The sequence below is a fragment of the Hypomesus transpacificus genome, chromosome 7, assembly GCF_021917145.1.
Source record: "Hypomesus transpacificus isolate Combined female chromosome 7, fHypTra1, whole genome shotgun sequence".
Taxonomy (NCBI): domain Eukaryota; kingdom Metazoa; phylum Chordata; class Actinopteri; order Osmeriformes; family Osmeridae; genus Hypomesus; species Hypomesus transpacificus.
Window position 1 is genome coordinate 8,415,902 of NC_061066.1, and position 17,417 is coordinate 8,433,318.

The 17,417-nt window shown below is 47.5% G+C and overlaps 1 protein-coding gene across 1 annotated transcript; it reads left to right on the plus strand.

Moving 5' to 3' along the window:
• The first annotated feature begins 1,908 nt into the window (after positions 1 to 1,908).
• Positions 1,909 to 14,806, plus strand: LOC124469732 (leucine-rich repeat neuronal protein 3). Its single transcript, XM_047023206.1, has 2 exons — positions 1,909 to 2,237; positions 11,021 to 14,806. Exon 2 carries the CDS (start codon positions 11,364 to 11,366, stop codon positions 13,488 to 13,490), a length of 2,127 nt encoding a protein of 708 aa, XP_046879162.1. The 5' UTR covers positions 1,909 to 2,237; positions 11,021 to 11,363; the 3' UTR covers positions 13,491 to 14,806.
• Positions 14,807 to 17,417: the final 2,611 nt, after the last annotated feature.

The window sequence follows — 17,417 nt, forward strand, 5'->3', positions numbered from 1 at the left end:
ATTTTTCCCCCTGCTCTGACTCACTACTCTCGGCCATCTCAGCACAGGACTTGCTCTTATATAAAAAGCCTGGAGTGTTGCATGTGAGTTTCATGTCCCCTCTTCACATGTATTGAGGACAGACATGTTCCGGATTCTACCAGTTCTGCCTTTTTGGATCTTCATTACAATATTTAGAATAATACATGACGAATTCTGATTATATGTTGCCTGCATATACATATGTTATTTCCAATCACACTCAAGGACACATCCACTGTGAATATTTCCTGTGTTGTTTAATAAATTACCATAATTATAGAAAGGAAATTGAATTTTCTTTTCGAATGTTTATGAAGAGCCATTAGTTTAATATATACAGATTCTGACAGATAGTTGAGGATATAAAAACAGAGGATTCACCAAGTGTGTTTTATCTTGGCTCAGGGTAGCTGATGTCTGGGGAATGAGAGTATAATGAGCCGTCTGGCGGGCGCCAGGTTTGTCATTTCTTTAGGGCTTTAACCAAAACACCCCCCCCACCTGCGCAGATCTTAGACACACCGGCTGTGAACCCTCGTCGGAGATGGCTGAGTCGGTGTTTAAAGTGCAGTTGGAACTTTCTGACAACCTGAAACAGCAAAACTGTATTAAGCCTGCATGGCCATTATCACAGCCGGATATATAAGCATGACTGGTTTACAGTGGAAGACTTTATTCACTCAATCCATGCAATAACTCTAACCTTTCCCATCAACCAACACCCATAAAAATCCATTATCTTGCAAACGTTTAACATTCCAGACAACACCTTGTCAGCGCACACTGGATCCACCCACGCAAAGTATTTAGGTCTTACATTTGTATATCTATCAGTGATAGGGCAAAGGCAAGGTAACTTGGTAAACATAATAACTTTGACAGGTGTGGCAGTTTGAACAACAGTACAGCACTCCTATCCAGTCAGCACAGCTGTGGGATTTGACAGGTTCACATCCCTGCCTCACATCTTTCCTTTATGACAGCAGTAAAGATGTTTATAACTGTGAGATGCAGTCAGTGAATTCAACTGGCCTTCTGATGCCCTTCCCCCCCTTTTCTTCTAGAAGGTGCCGGAAAAGCCACAAAAGAAACGCCCCTGGAATATCTAGCCAGCCCTTAAATAAAGGAGCCAGAGGCAGACAATAAATAATTCACTTAGTAAACGCAGGGCCTGCTGACACCTACACACATATAGTAACACACACTATAATTTGATGCTAATTTTTCATGCAGGCTGGTGCTTTGGTCTTTGTGTCCTGCTGTAGGCAGCTCAGACAGTGAGAGGTTTATGGACAGCTGGATCCTGCTGTACGGTGTGTTCAGTCATCCGGGGCAGCACTGAAGGGATGGTGATAGGAGGGTAAACTTAAGAAACATAATGTTCGTGGAGGATTAACTAGAAGAAAGAACAAACCTGAAACTGCTCGAGGTCTAAACGGGTGTTAACGGTCAACCTTCCAAACATCTGAATGACCCACCCCCAACCCCACCAGTGAAGTGTGGTTATGTGTGGTACACGTTTTAATGTGTCTCTTTGTCTGAGGACAGGCTGTGTGTCTCTGTTTGACTCCTGTCTTAGGATTCTGACCCTTAGAGGCATCAGTTAGCAGAACAATGTGTTCAAGTCTCTCTGGGGACCCAATCCGAGCTCTAGCGCTAATGGGAACAGATATCCATTTTATTTCCCGCACCTCATACTCCCCTCTCTCTCCCTCATCCTTATCCTCCTCGCTGGTTTAGACTCTCGGAGAAAAGGGCTGGTTCGGCAGATGACTGACGGCTTCGTTTAGCCAACCAGACGCCGAATGCTTCGGGCACCGTGGTTGGAACTGTGACGCTATTGGCTGTCTCTCTAGAGAGTCGGGGTTGTTCTGATATTAACGACTGCTGAGGAGACAGCGGCGTGTCTATGTGCTCCGTATGACAGCTGGTTGAGGACGAGATGCGCCGTTAACAACCGTGGAGAAGGACAAGGGGGACAGAGAGAGGACTCTCCAACCGCTCTCGGTTAAGGACTTTTCGTTTTTCGACAAGTCGAAAGCAGCTGGTTGCCAGGAGGGACAAACAAAACCTTTATCTCTAACTGCGTAAAAGCAAGAAGACTCTGATTGTTGGTTGGAGGTGTTGCGCTCTTTCTCGCTCCTCACCGGACCAGCGCATCAGGAAACAGCATAGGGAATACGTTATCTCTCATTGGGGAAAAACGACTTTGGCGGGTAAGTTTTCTAGATCGATGTCAGTAGCATGTCGAGCTGTTATTTTGTCATTCTAAATTAACCTTAATATTAATTTTATTTTTTTCAAGGGTTTTTACTCAGCACAGACCAGCCACCAGCCGTATAGCTTTGTCTAGCAACGTAAAATAGCCAACATTAGGCAGGCAATTGTTCTAAACGTGAACATGTTTTTTGTGACAGCACTGTACCCTACCCAGCTAACACATAATCTTCGAACCTGGATAGGGAAGCATATGCGCAACTGTGCAAGATGCGCCTTTAAAGCAAAGTGGACGGCATACACACAGAGATGAGAAATACAAACATCATAGACTGGGATAGACTGATATGCGTTTTTTCTGTCATGGTCCATAAACCGACGCTGTTTAGAGAACGCATACAGCGCACGTCTAGAAGAAAAAGATGATAAGATTAGCTCTTTTCCCTCAATAACACCTCTCCTTTTCACTCCCACCGTTCTCTGCTCTCCGTTAAATCATCCTGTTGCAGTCAGAGTACTGGTTCACGGTACCTGACACGAAAGCACGTCGAATAGCCTACTCGCTGGATTTCACATACACACCGACACACACACACACACACACTTGCATTGGGGTTTTGATACATTCTGCCAGCATAACGTAGGCGCGCTTGGCCGTTGCATAATTAGGCAAACGAGGCATTATACGTTGTGCAGTGCATAACACATTCAACAGCACAGATATAGGGATAGAGGTGTAAGGAGGAAGACCATAGTCTTGCTAGATCTTTCTGCAGCTGGAAGTCTTAGCCCAGACCCCCACCCTCCCTGCACACGCACACACACGCACACACACACACACACACTCATACACACACATATGTACATCTACAGTATACTAACACCCAGACAAAATAAATAAACATATCCATGCCTGGTCACAGGCAGACGACATGGTGAGAAAATGGCAGCCTGAAAACTCCATGTGACCATTTGAGAGCCTTAAGAGGAACGGGAAGCTTACTGCTGTTCTGTCCTCTGTTCCCGGCTCTGCTTGGGATCGGCCCTGGACCAGGCCGTCTTCCACATGTAGCTCTTACCACTCCCAACCCTGTTCACAACCCTCCGACAGACCCGAGAGGGTGACAGTCTTGTCTTGTTCTTGAATGACGAGCATCTTTTAAAGCTGGGCTTAGATCCGACAGGCTCGGAAGCTTCCAATATGGTTTGCAATGTTCTATTGTGTTGTTGTAGACCTCATATTGGTATACTGGGAAGTTTCATGATGCAACAGACTATCTGGGAATGCTTGTGCAGTTGTCTGAGGTGGGTCATATGGCTGAATGGTTAGAGAGTCGGGTTATTAATCAGAAGGTTGCTGGTTTGATTCCCGCCCGTGCCAAATGAAAAGTACCCTACTTGCCTCGAAGGAATGTCCCTGTACTTACTGTAAGTCGCTCTGGATAAAAATGTCTGCTAAATTACTAAATGTAAATTTAGTCAATGCATGGCTTAGTCCTCAAGTAACCCTGACCAAGTTAAAGCAGCTGTTTGTTCAGTACTTATTGGACTCTGTGCCTTTCACTCTGCCCCTCATCATGCGTCATCTAAAGTGACGACAAAGGTGATGCAACCAAACACACATCCCATTAAGGGTAGATCTAATTAAATCAATAAACATTTCTACACAGCAAGCTTACAGTATAATGTGTTCCTTTGTGAGTAGCCTAATCGATCCTGCATGCACTTTTATAAGATAAATGATCTTTGGAGCTTGGTGTTCTCCTAGATGGCTGTCTTGTCGAGAGGGATCTGCGTCCGTGGAAATGGTTTTCAGATTTTCAAATGATGTCATCCTTTTTAAGTGTGTAGCATTTGCGGTTTAGAGATGTGTTTGCTTACGCTGGAGAATGGAACGGGTTATCAGACGAAACTCACTAAACTCGATTCTACGTCTCCAAACCAATTCCTTTTAGTTTGCATAATGGCAGTAACAAGCTTCTCCGTGGCATCGGCTGTTATACCTGAATAAGAGAGTACGTGATAGGAGCTCAGGAACAGCCAAAGGGAAGAATCTGGCTCAGTCAAGCACAAACCCCCTGCGTGACTCCATTGGATTACCATCCAAGTATGCTTTACCTGGCTCGGGCATCTCTGATGTGTGTCTCATCCAGATGTACGGGTCACTGGATGGATTCATCAAGCGAGTTTTTCATCCGATCAGTGGTAGTTTGTGAGTGGGCAGGAGATGGGCCTCGGTGCTGAGGAGGCTCCTGTGAGGAACACGCTGTAGAGCAGTGGACCTCTCCAACCTGATCTGGTGAATACATTTACATTTAGTCATTTAGCAGACGCTCTTATCCAGAGCGACTTACAGTAACTTCAGGGCCATTCCCCCCGAGGCAAGTAGGGTGAAGTGCCTTGCCCAAGGACACAACGTCAATCCGGCTCGGCCGGGAATCGAACTGGCGACCTTCAGATTACCAGCCCGATTCCCTCACCGTTCAGCCACCTGACTCCCCCTCGACACGTCACAGGCCTGCTGCCCGGGCTCACCTGCTGTGTTCTCCATCTGTTCTGGGTTCACATTCATATGCTCTGAACAGCCCTCTGTACTGTACGGTAGAGCTGCTGGATCGGGGATATAAACAGGGTGTTGGTTGACACCAAGCCAGGTAGACCTTCTGCTGAAGAATGAGATGTACTGTCAAGATGTGTGGACACACTCATATCCTAGTTACGTTGGTTAGACTCGCTCGCCAGTTTATGCCATGCACCGGCAGCATCCACTAGATTTTCAGTCACATTGTTTATGGGAGGTGGTCTAAGGGAGATTGAAACCATTAGCGATTCCAGGAAACTTGCTATACACACATAACCACACATACAGTGCACACACACACACACGTACACACACACACACACACACACATATAGACACACACCGTATTACACTTCAATCAAAAATCTATGAAATAAAAATGAGGCCCAGGCCCAACCCTGTTCCATGGTCAGGTAGCCCTTTGCCCGCGACCTGCCTCTTCTCCACACGGATTACTGAAAACAATTGGAGAGAGACACGGCATTATCAGACCCATGAAATTATAATAAAGAGATCCGTGTTCCCGGTAAATGTTTTCAGTCGCATATAAGGATTGATTGTGTCAGTTAGAGGGGAAGCGTATACCTGCAGGCATGTGGCCCCTTGACCAGTCATATATTATTCATCCAGATAGCTGGACGTCTGTCTCCCAGCCTGCACACCAAATACATCTGCACCTGCTCATTCAATTTCGCTGTGACTTTGAAGGATATCTCTCCTCCTCCCCCTCCCTCTGCTTCTGCCGAACAGCCACAGGAGGCATTATGCAGATGCCTTTAAGTATGTGTGTGTCTACGTATCTGTGTGAGAGTTTGTGACTACAGTATGTGCGTGTGAGTGTATGCATGAGAAAGAGAGGGGGAGAGAGAGAAAGAGAGAGAAAGAGAGAGGGGGAGAGAGAGAGGGAGAGGACGAAAGGGAAAGGAGAGAGTGGGGTGGGCGGAAGATTGTGTCAGAAGAGAAATAGATGTTTGCATGTTCACTATGTCTTTGACCCAATCAAAAGCTGCCTCAAAATCTGAGATGCAAACATTATAATGCACTCAAATGCATATGTATGCATGTATTCGTGTGTGTGTGTTGCATAATGTTTATGTCAAACATTATAGTGTTTTTTATGCATGCCTGCACGGTAAGCCATGTTGGCGAACCTTCAACTGTGTGTGAATTTGTGTTTGTTCCCCTTTATGTAACCCAATGTCACGCAGAGACTGGAGAGAGCTTAGGCCAGGCCTGGGGGGGGGGGGCGTGGTTCATTTGCAACATTGATTGTGCATTAACGGTTGACTCTGGGCTAATCTACGGCCATGCAAGAGCAGGTGTAAAGGGGAAACGCTTCCGCCTGCCACGCACCCTACCTCATTATACACGCTGCGTAGTGGCTGCTGTTTAATGGACTCTGGTCCTACCTTGAAGAAAGTGTAATGGTAAATCAATGAGGTGAAGGGCAGGGGGAGGTCCACTGGCCCCCTCACTCTGGCACCACCCACCCAGGAGCTGATTCAGCGCTCTGACGGGGGTGGGGGTGGGGGGGGGTGGGTTGCAGGTTGGCAGCTAGAAGCTTGGAGCAAGACAAGCTAGTGGTCTGACAGGCAGGCAGGCTGGCTGGTTCTGTAGGCTGGCAGGCTGACAGACAGGTAGGCAGGCAGACAGACAGGTAGGCAGGCAGACAGGTAGGTAGTCTCATCTCTGGTTGACGTACGTGTTAATATAGGGTGTTTTATAAGAAGAGATGAACAGAAGATGAGTCCTCCACACCGTTTTGATCTACACAGAACAAAAAAGAGAGAGCATGATGAAAAGGAATGGGTTTGATGAAAGAGAGAGGAAGTGGAGAGAGAGAGACAGAGAGAGACGGAGAGAGACGGAGAGAGATGGAGAGAGACGGAGAGAGAGGGAGGGAGTCAGGGGAGAGGGGAGAAGACCTTTCAGACCTATTACCAATGGATCAAAATTCCCCGTGAACCATTTGAACAACACACAAGGCCATTTCTCCTGAAAGAAGAGGCAATTCTCCCGCTGCCCTGCTTTCCACTTGACTGTGACCTTTGTGTCTCCCCAGCAGACCTAGCCTGTGCTTTGCAAGGTCTACTATTCTGCAGGATGGAGCAGCAGTCCGGGTCACCAGCTGAAACCTTACAGACTACTTAATCACCGCCCTGAGGCACAATACTGTACCATATGGCACAGCTGTATTCTGCAGCCACCCTCCACACTCTCCCACCGCCCCCCTTAACAAAAAACGTTTTGTTCCTCATGTGAAAATGTCAATTTTTACATAACCTCTCAAATGGTTAGGGAAGCATGACCATCTACTGAACCAGTATCATCGTTTCCCTCTCTTCTCCACTCAACCCCCCCCCCCCCCCCCCCCCCCCCCCCACCCTGTGACCAGGGATTTACTGTCCACTCCAGACCTGCAGCCTCTGGTCTAAACCAACAGAGCCGGCTGGTCGGAGAGTTACCGCCTCACTGTCACACTTCTCTGCAGCTGGCTGACCCCCTCTGCACACACATTAATACACCAGCTTTCACATCCTCATATCTCACTGTTCCAATTATACACAATACTCAGCCTGTGGATGTGAGCGAGTTAGATTGTGTGTGAGTGTCAGTGTGTGCGTGTGTGAGTTCTTCTGTGTAAAAGCCCAGGCTCTAGTTCGGACGTTTAATACAGTCTTGTGGTGCACAGGAGACCTGAGTTTGAATGCTATAGGTCACTCTGTAACAGTAAGAGCAGTATACCGAACAGTATCTGCTTACACATCTCGCTCTCTGCCATTTCAAACTGGGCTGCATCGTCTTACTGATTAACAGCATCCATCTAGTTGTGATTGCATTTGCCCTGTGGATTGTCTATATCGCTCTTTGTCTAGACGACACCAGGCCAAATGCTAGTTATTGTCACTTAATGCCAACAATCCACACTTCTCCTCAGCCGATGGTTTCCTTTCTTCCATTTTGATCTTCCTACTATACAGAGATTTCTAGTTTTCAGCTCAGCTGTATTTGGGAGATGGTTGATTTCCTCTTTTATCTCCTGGCTGAGGTTTTTAAAGCAGACTATTAATTCTTCCTTCATGTGACAGAGGTTAATATGCCGGTATTGATACCAAAGCACGTCCTCTGGCCAGTCATTTTATCTAGCCCTCCTCCCCCTTCCATCTTCTCTTACTGGTCTATGTTCAGTGGAAATTGAACAAATGATTTGGCGAAGGTACTCTGGTGGGAGATGTGTAGTTTCATAGTGAGAACACGTTAGGCTAGCCCTTCAGTGCTGATGGAACTGGATCTATGCTAGGTGCTGAGCAAAGGGGATGTCTGCACTGAACACATGTGCTGTAGGCTACTTCTCTATACAATACTTTACCCTGTATGCCACACATACCTTTAAATGGCTTGAACTCATTATTCGTATATGTTAATTTATGTAATTTAAATATGAATTGTGTGATATGCCATTTTTAAGAGTTTATATGCTATCAAAGCCATCTAGACCCTCACTGAGGTATTAGAACCGTTTATGGGTCGTGCTATCGCCATGCTGTGACAATAGAGACATGGACCAACGGTCTATGAACGATGTTAGCCTATCCAAATAGGAAGTACCATTAGCATTTTGCCGGCTCAGGGAACTTGTATTATCCCTTAGCTCTTGTCCTCCTGCTCACTTTCATCCCATAATTAAACAGTGCCTTCACCCTGCTCTCCTCACCGCAACACAGGGGCCCTGGGCTATCTAACACTTCAGCCTCACAAGGTGCCTCTTCCAGTTGTCTCACTCAGTGTCAGTGGACGAATAGCCCATAATGTCCTCCCGGACCAGATCAGTCCAGCTCGGAGAATGCAGGATTATGAATTAAACATCCTGAAAAAGGACGTGCCCTACATGTTTCTGAATGAGCACGGCGATGAATCTAAGATCTAGTGTTGAAGCTTGCTTGTGTAAATCCAACGTAGATCCAACAGATATTGGCCAGAATGAGGGCTGTTTTGTGCTGCTGTAGGAATGTGTCGAGTATCAGTGTTATACAGTGACATGTAACCTTGTTCAGTAGAAGGCAATGATGGTAGGACATCCATATTTAATTACATCAACTGTAGAGATCTACAACACTATATGTAGGTCTGAAGACAGTATATTCGCAGACACAGTTCAGTACATCCTGTTGTTAATATAAGTGGATTGAACAGTCTGGGAATATTAGGAGCCGTGTTAACTCTACCACAAACAAATGGTAACTTTCCATTTTGATTAATCAAGTCTGGATTTACATAACCACAGTTTATTCACTTAAGAGTAGGCAATCAACACTAGGAAGCAGCATAAACATGGCTTTGTCTCATCTGATTACAATGCTGATGTAATCACCCAGTACATCATATTAGCATGGCTCTGGCAGGAAAACAATGAATTAATTGTGAGTAATGAAAGTATGAATCACATCCTAAACCTGTGAAACACCTCTGAAGTGAATTGGCTCTTTCATTCGTTTGTTCAAGACTCCTGGCTGAATCTGGAGATACATGCAATCAAAATGTGCTTTCAGAAAGCAGCAGCTTTTCGTTTATAGAACCTGTCTTTTCTCATACTCCCTGCAATAGCCCTATACATTTTTTTTAGACGTCATTTTGTGACCTCAGGAAAATGTATTGATCACATAAGAGATATTGATCACTGACATGAAGTCATACCCAAAGATTGTTTCCATTTAAACTATTAGCAGGAGGAGTAGATGGGAAAACAACAGAATGCAGGCCCTAGGGACACAAAATGGCTGCCTACCATGATTGATGTTGGAGTGGGAGGCAATAAGAGTTAACCTGAGCACATTAGGGTGTGTGTAACTGTGATTGCTAAACACAGAAGCCAAAGTGAGCCTGGTTGAGGATCTGAACCGAGCAAACTGAATAACAGTGCTAAGCTTGCTTTCTAGAACAGAGATTAAACTGCAGTGCCCTATAATGAGAAGAGGCTGAGGGGAGGGACAGAGAGAGAGAGAAAAGGAGAGAGAGAGGCAGGAAGAGGCTGCGGGAGGGGGGAAAGAGGCTAACCACGTTTATCAGAATGCTCTGGGTGTTTCGGCTTATTATTAAAGTGCCAGGTGCTTTGAAAAATAACCCCCCCACATCCCACTCTCTCCTTAGCTCTCCTCCCCAGCCTCCTTACATCCTCCACCGCTCTCTCTCCCTCTTCTCTCCTCGCTCGCTCCTTCCTCAGCCTCAATGGATGCCTCATCTCAAAGCAGCCCCCTCCCCCTCGCCCCTCGCCCCCCCCCCCCCTTTCCCTTCCTTCTGTCAGGGGCTTGAGGAATGAACTCTTGGCCTGGTGTTGCTCGTGGACCAGACTGCAGTGTTTCTGCTGCATGCTCACTTTTTCATCTCACTCTGTTTCCACTCCAGCAGACAGAGAGGGTGATGGAATGAGCCAGTCGCTTCAGCTTGCTCTCTTTCTTATCCCTCTCTTTTTTATCCATCACCTCTCCCCCTCGCCCGCCCACCCCTCCATCTCTCACTCCCTTTCCTTGTTTTTCCTCCCACCTTTCAGTCTCTCTTCTTTTTCATCTGTCAGTTCTGGTGTTTGTCGTTGTGCTGTGCAGCCCAAGTTCAGGCAATTCGCCATCACACTCATCCGTTCAGTAAAAGGTTGTTATGTGTGACAAATGACACCGCTGGCTGACTGTGGAAAAATGGCAAACAAACACCATGCTACATGGAACTTGCACATTGTGCACATTCTTTGAAGGAGTCAATGAACAAGTTGGGATGAACACGCACATACCAGGTTTTCTGGTGGATATTGAACTCTACAGTATGTTTATTTTGCACTGATTGGTTGCCCATTTCATCTTGGGCAAGGCCATCTAAACTTTGAGGAGTTTTGACCCTTGAGACTTGATGCTTAAAGCCCAAATAGCTGCCATTTATGAGTTTAATAAGACATCTATTTAAGTCCAAACGTACTCATCCCCCTAATGTCAGTTTAATACCAGGGATGTCCCAGGAGGTACCCTATAAGGTCAATCAGATATAAATCCAGGGTGGTTTCTTGAAGGCTCTGCAATATAAATGTCAACATGCGTCAGTATGCCCATAACAAATGTCAATAGACCTAAATCCCTTCTGCCCTTTTATCCACGTAATATTTTTCTATTTTCATCACGTCACGCTCACTATGTTTTCTCCTGCTGTGTTTTGCAGATGGGAATGGATCGGCATGGCGACGCTGGGCGATGGCCGTCTGTTTGCTGAGCTGGACGTGACTTCCTGAAGAGCCCTTTCTCATCGCACCGGGTCAGCTTGACCGCAGTTTGACCGCAGCCTCTGGAGGAAACGCTGACGGTGGTCACCGCCTGAAGGGCCTTACTTTGAGGATTCTTCTCCCGTAAAGGCACAGCTCCCTGGGAAGCCCACACAAGTGGGGCGGGAGGGGGGAAAAGTCAATACCCTCAGCCACGACAAATGATTCATTATTTGTGAAGTTATACAGCTGAGCCAACTTATTCTACAAGGACCAATTATTTACTGGAGGTCTCTGGCCAATATGAAGGCCGTGCGGTTTGTGGAGGGGTTGTGTGTGTGGCTAGCCGTGGCCTCCTGTGTGCTGGGCTCTGACGAGAGGCAGGACTGCCCTGAGCTATGTGTGTGTGAGACCAGGCCCTGGTTCTCCCCCAACTCTATCTACATGGAAGCCCCCACCATCGACTGTAATGACTTGGGACTTTTCTCACTGCCGGCGAGATTACCTGCCGACACACAGGTACTGCTCTTGCAGACCAACAACATCGCTAAGATCGAGAAACCCCTGGATTACCTGGCCAACGTCACAGAGATCGACTTGTCCCAAAACAACCTGTCGTCCGTCCGGGACGTCCAGTTGGGGCTGATGCCTCAGCTGCAGGCTCTCCACCTGGAGGAAAACTGGATCCGAGAGCTGCCAGACAGCTGCCTGGCCCATCTGGCTGGCCTGCAGGAGCTCTACCTCAACCACAATCTCCTGTCCTTCATCTCCGCCACGGCGTTTCAGGGCCTCCGCAAACTGCTGCGTCTGCACCTCAACTCCAACAGGCTGCAGGTGATCGACAGAGCCTGGTTCGAGGCCACGCCTGGCCTGGAGATCCTGATGATTGGGGAGAACCCCGTGGTCTCCATCCAGGACCTGAATTTCAACGCCCTCACTAATCTCCGCAGCCTGGTGCTGACCAGGATGAACCTGTCCCAGCTGTCTGATGACGCTCTGGCTGGCCTAGACAACCTGGAGAGCATCTCCTTCTACGATAACACGTTCCCCGAGGTTCCTCACGCCGCCCTGAGGAACCTGAAGAACCTCAAGTTCCTGGACCTAAACAAGAACCCCATCGGGAGGATCCAGCGGGGCGACTTTGCTGACATGTTCCACCTGAAGGAACTCGGAATCAACAGCATGCCAGAGCTGGTGTCCATCGACAGCTTTGCCCTGAGCAACCTGCCCGAGCTGACCAAGATCGAAGCGACTAACAACCCCAAGCTCTCTTACATCCACCCCAACGCCTTCTACAAGCTGCCCAGACTGGAGACGCTCATGCTGAACGGCAACGCCCTCAGCGCTCTGCACAGGATCACGGTGGAGTCCCTGCCCAACCTGCGGGAGGTGAGCATGCACAGCAACCCCATCCGCTGCGACTGCGTGGTGCGCTGGATGAACATGAACAAGACCAGCCTGCGCTTCATGGAGCCGGACTCCCTGTTCTGTGTGGAGCCTCCGGAGTACGAGGGGCAGCACGTCAGGCAGGTCCACTTCCGAGAGATGATGGAGATCTGCCTGCCCCTCATCTCCCCGGAGAGCATGCCTGGACACATCAGCGCCCAAACGGGCAGTTCCGTCTCGCTCCACTGCAGAGCCTTCGCAGAACCGGAACCGGAGATCTACTGGATCACCCCGTTCGGAACCCGGATTCTGCCTAACACCGTCTCTGATAAATTTTACATGCACCCAGAAGGAACTTTTGACATCTATGACATCACTGAGGCAGAGGCGGGCCTGTACACCTGCGTGGCCCACAACCTCGTGGGGGCGGACCTGAGGTCTGTCTCCCTGGAGGTGAACAGCTATTTCCCCCAGCCCATCAACGGATCTCTCAAGGTCAACATCCAATCGGTGGACACCAACTCGGTCCTGGTGTCCTGGAAGGCAGCCCGTGGCAGCATGGCCCCCAACATCAAGTGGTACGTCGCCACAGACGCCAACCAGCCAACCATGGCCTTCACCGCCCGTGTCCCCTCTGACATCACCGTCTATAACCTCACCCACCTGAGCCCGGACACGCAGTATAAGGTGTGTGTGGACGTGCGCAGCATCCACTACCAGCACGACACCAAGTGTGTCAACGTGACCACCAAGGGGGTGGAGCTGGCGGTGCAGGCCTCGGAGCGCTGGGACGCGGCGGTGGTGGCGGTGTTTGGCGTGCTGCTGACGGTGGTTTGCGTGGCCTGCCTGCTGGTCTACGTGTCCCTGAGGAACCACCACCTCTACGGAGATACGAGGGAGTGCCCCTCCAAGCTCTCCCTGACGCCTGTGCACGCCGGACTGTCCCCTCCCTTCTTCACCAGACTGTGGGTCTCTGGGAGAGGGCTGCCCAGTGCTATACAGGTGAAAGCCACAGTCGTAAACGTATCCGACAACGCCTTTTAACAGCCACGCTCCCCCTCCTGTGGAGAAACACGCGCCAACCACGGAGAAACAGACAAGGCCATTGAGAAAAAGGGAAAACCTGCAGGACTCTGTTTAACATGTGCATCCTTTATGCCTTGACTGTAACATTCTGGGATAATTATGCTAAATCATTGGATTGGGAAGGAGAGGCGTGTGGAGGCAGGACATTCACTCTCCCAGCTAGAACCTAGTCTGTCAGGAGCTGCTGCCTTGTAGCAGCTGCATCAAGTTAAATTCACCAGGCTAAAAAACACACTCGTGGACATAGCCCTGGGTCATAAACAGAGAAGTACATCATTAAAAAGATGGCGAAAATGACGGCGACGAGGATGAAGATGATGATGGTATCGACGATGAAGAGGGGCGAGGAGGACTACAACGAAGGCGATGATGGTGTTCTCTCTTTGTTATTGACTGTTAAATGTGTTGAGAGTAGTGGAACTGTCCTTGTGGTCCTAAGCAATACCGTCTGTGCAGTTCAACAGTCATAGACGAGATAGAGGTGACACTTGTCCAAGCAGGGAGCAAGTCTACTGTAGTAGGATAGACGATAACAGTGAGCTATGGTGTACAACTTTTGATGAAATATACCCCTCTCCTCCCTTTTTCTATTTAAAGCAGAGATGATTTTATTGTTATATTCTTTATATGTAACAGAACCTGTCTGCATAATACATGGGCAGTATTGACTGTTGGCAACTAAGAAAAGATACCGTTCATTCTTGTGAGATCAAGTTCACGAAAGCAAAGTAAATACAATTCAACTACAGCTCAGTATCTCAAGAGGGCATTTAAGAAGATGTTGTTGTTTTTTTGAGTTTTCGAAGAGGGCAGAGCCTAAGGGATGAGACAGGACGATGATTGACAGAAGTTTGACAGACCCACGTAAATGTTGGATTGATTTTTTGTGCGGATGGGTAGAGTGCTGTCCTTTGTGGCATCTCGCTGAGAGGAAGGGGGAGGGGCCATGGGTCTATTCAGCCTTGGTAAGTGCCTACATAAACGACTTCAGAGGACAGGAGAGCTTCGGCAGAATCACCACATACAAACCGCAGAACACAGCCATGTCATAACTACAGAGTCACAGGCTAAACTCCAGTACTTTTAGTGGAAATATATTTGCAGTATTTTTAGCATAAACATTAAAAAAAAAACATTACGTTCTTGCTTTGGGTGTTAAAGTTAAAAGCCATTTTTATATTGACTGTACTATCTGTGATAAGTGGGCACAATGAAATAAATAACAACGTGCTGAATAAAAAAAAGAAAAGAATAAATGTCAATTTTCTTTGTAATAATGAGGCGGCAGTATTTGTTCTGTTCTTCTTACCCTTTGCTGTTGGAATTATAACCACTGGTGTGATTATAGCTTCAGATGTATCTAGTGATTGCTCTACCTAGCAGAATATGTACCATTTCCTGTTAACCCCCAGTATTGGTAACCTTTACAGTTCAAGGACGTTCACTCAGTTGTGAACAACCACCTCGCTGTTCACACAGATGTGAGTAATGAGGTTGTAAGACTTCAGAAAAAAAAAACCGAGTCAGTATATATTGTATGTGTGTGTGTCTGTGTGTAGGTGTTGTTCAATGGTCGATTGCCTGTCCCAGATGTAGCCAAAGACAGAGGCTCATTAGCTGGCTCATTAAGGACATGTTCGTCCTCCAGACACTCTCCCAGCACTCCAGAATTAGTCACAAAGTCACCCTGCTACGACGCGCACAGCCTCCGGAGTCGGCCAAGCCTCGTCCAAGCCCAGCCTCGGAGCCCCGGAGTCGCATTCTGTTAGTTTGATTAGAGGAGGGTGTGCAGAGAAACGGGGAGAGATGATGGATGTCAGTCAGCAGCAGGGTGACACGGTGGATTTATCAGGCAGGGGGCAGGGCCCATTCATCAGGCCATCGCCTCTGCTCAGCAGACTGGCTCTCTTAGAGTCGGACCATCTGTCAGAGACACAGGCACTCAGAGGATGACGGGGCCCCTCCACAGGTAACACTCAGAGACGGCGCCTGTGTACTCCCAGTTCACGGAGCATGCTGTCTGGTGTGGTCACAAACACATCAAATATCTGTCTGTCTAACTATCTGTTTGTCAGCCTTCCTGCCTCACTGCCTTCCTGTCTGTCTGCCTGCCAATTACCCTGTCTGTCTGCCTGCCTGCCTGCCTGCCTGCCTGCCTGCCTGCCTGCCTGCCTCTGCCTGCCTGCCTGCCTGCCTGCCTGCCTGTCAATCCATCTGTCTGTCTGTCTATCTGTCTTCCTGCCTGCCTTTCACACAAACCCAGATCGACAAGACTGTTATAATTTGTGTTAACCTGGATAACAGAAATGTGGTCTAGTATCCAGACAGTGTGTTCTACATTCAAATAACAGCAAAAGAAAAAGAGCAGGGTATTTTGGAGGGAGAGCAGCTCATGGTCATGGGTATTAGAAGTATTGTTTCTTATTAGAACAGTCATGATTTGATTACATCCTTGGGTGAATAAGCTGAATGTTATCCTCAAATTCATTCCTCCTTCTCTGTGCCTGTCTATCCCTCCCTCTCTCCCTCTTTCCATCTATCTGACTGCCACCCTCCCCCTCTCTCACACCCCTCCTCCCCTCCCTGCGCCCTCCACTGGAGCGGTCATGAATTTTGTCGATAGCTTTTTACTGCAAATTTGTACATTTAAAGCTACCTTTATAGGGGGGAAAAAATGGATTTAGTTGAAATCCTACATGAAAAGACCTAGTGAGCTGTCACCATTTAATCTATACCCAGGAAAAGAGGGTTTCTTGCTGAATCCTAAAATATTTCGAATATTAAAAACACATTGTTCGTTTTAAACCCCATCTGCAACCCTTGAGATATGAAAGCATTCTTTTTTCAGCACATAGGAAAGTATAACTCGCTATTGTAGTTTAGTTTAATTATGCACAAGTCTCTGACAGTCTCTCATTCACTGTGGTGCTGTTCAACAACAGTAGAAGGTTGTAGACACGGTACTCTCTGGCAGCTTAGTCCCACATCACTCATGAACCCATGGTGACCCTTTTACCCTTTTAATGAACTTCTTCAGAGAGAAGAATAGCGGGAAAGTGCTTTAGTAGCCGAGACCCATTAGTTAGCCGGAGTCAGCAGAATCTGCCCTCCTTTCTCTGAATTCCTCCTTGACAACGTTCCCACTGAAGAGGGGTTCAGGGTCAGACACACTATCATGCTCATGGGTTTGTTTCTTTCAAGCTGACATCAGCAAACCAGATGAGATCTTTTGGGGAAAGGTAAACACACACACAAACACACACAAACACACACACACACTGACACGCACATGCTTACCAGTAGAGTACAAACACACCCAGTTATCTCAAGAGTCTGGCGTTTCATCCAATATGAATAAATCATGTGTGCCGGATGTAGTAAGCACAGCACAGCCCAGCATTAAGTGCAGGCCTTGGGCTGCTGGGAGCAGTAATTAGGGTTCCAGGTTTTCTAACAAAACTAATGTAGCACTGGGTGGGGAAAACAGGAAACAGGCCCTCATGTACTGTCGCATCAAATAAATTGTGTTGACTGGACATGATGTTACCCATCAACTATGATATTTCAAAGTGTTTAATAAGGATTTTACACCACAGAAAACACCATGTAAAACCATGTGACGCCATGCCTCAACCTTCACAAGCCCAGATAGGGCAGGCTGCTCTATACGTCTGAATGATCACCTCATCAAATACAATAGAAGTCCTGCACACAGTAGCTCAGCCATAACTGCTACAGGCAACTATTCCAATAAAAAAAGTGAAATGTCAACATTTGTTTATAATCCCACCAGCAGCACCCTGGGTCAGATGCAATTATTGCTTTTGAGAGGTCACATGTGTTCCTCCTGAGATATGCCAACATTGACCTTCAGAGAAGAATTAC

Excerpts from the sequence above, each read along its gene's own strand:
- LOC124469732 (XM_047023206.1), top strand. The coding sequence starts at position 11,364 with ATGAAGGCCGTGCGGTTTGTGGAGGGGTTGTGTGTGTGGCTAGCCGTG.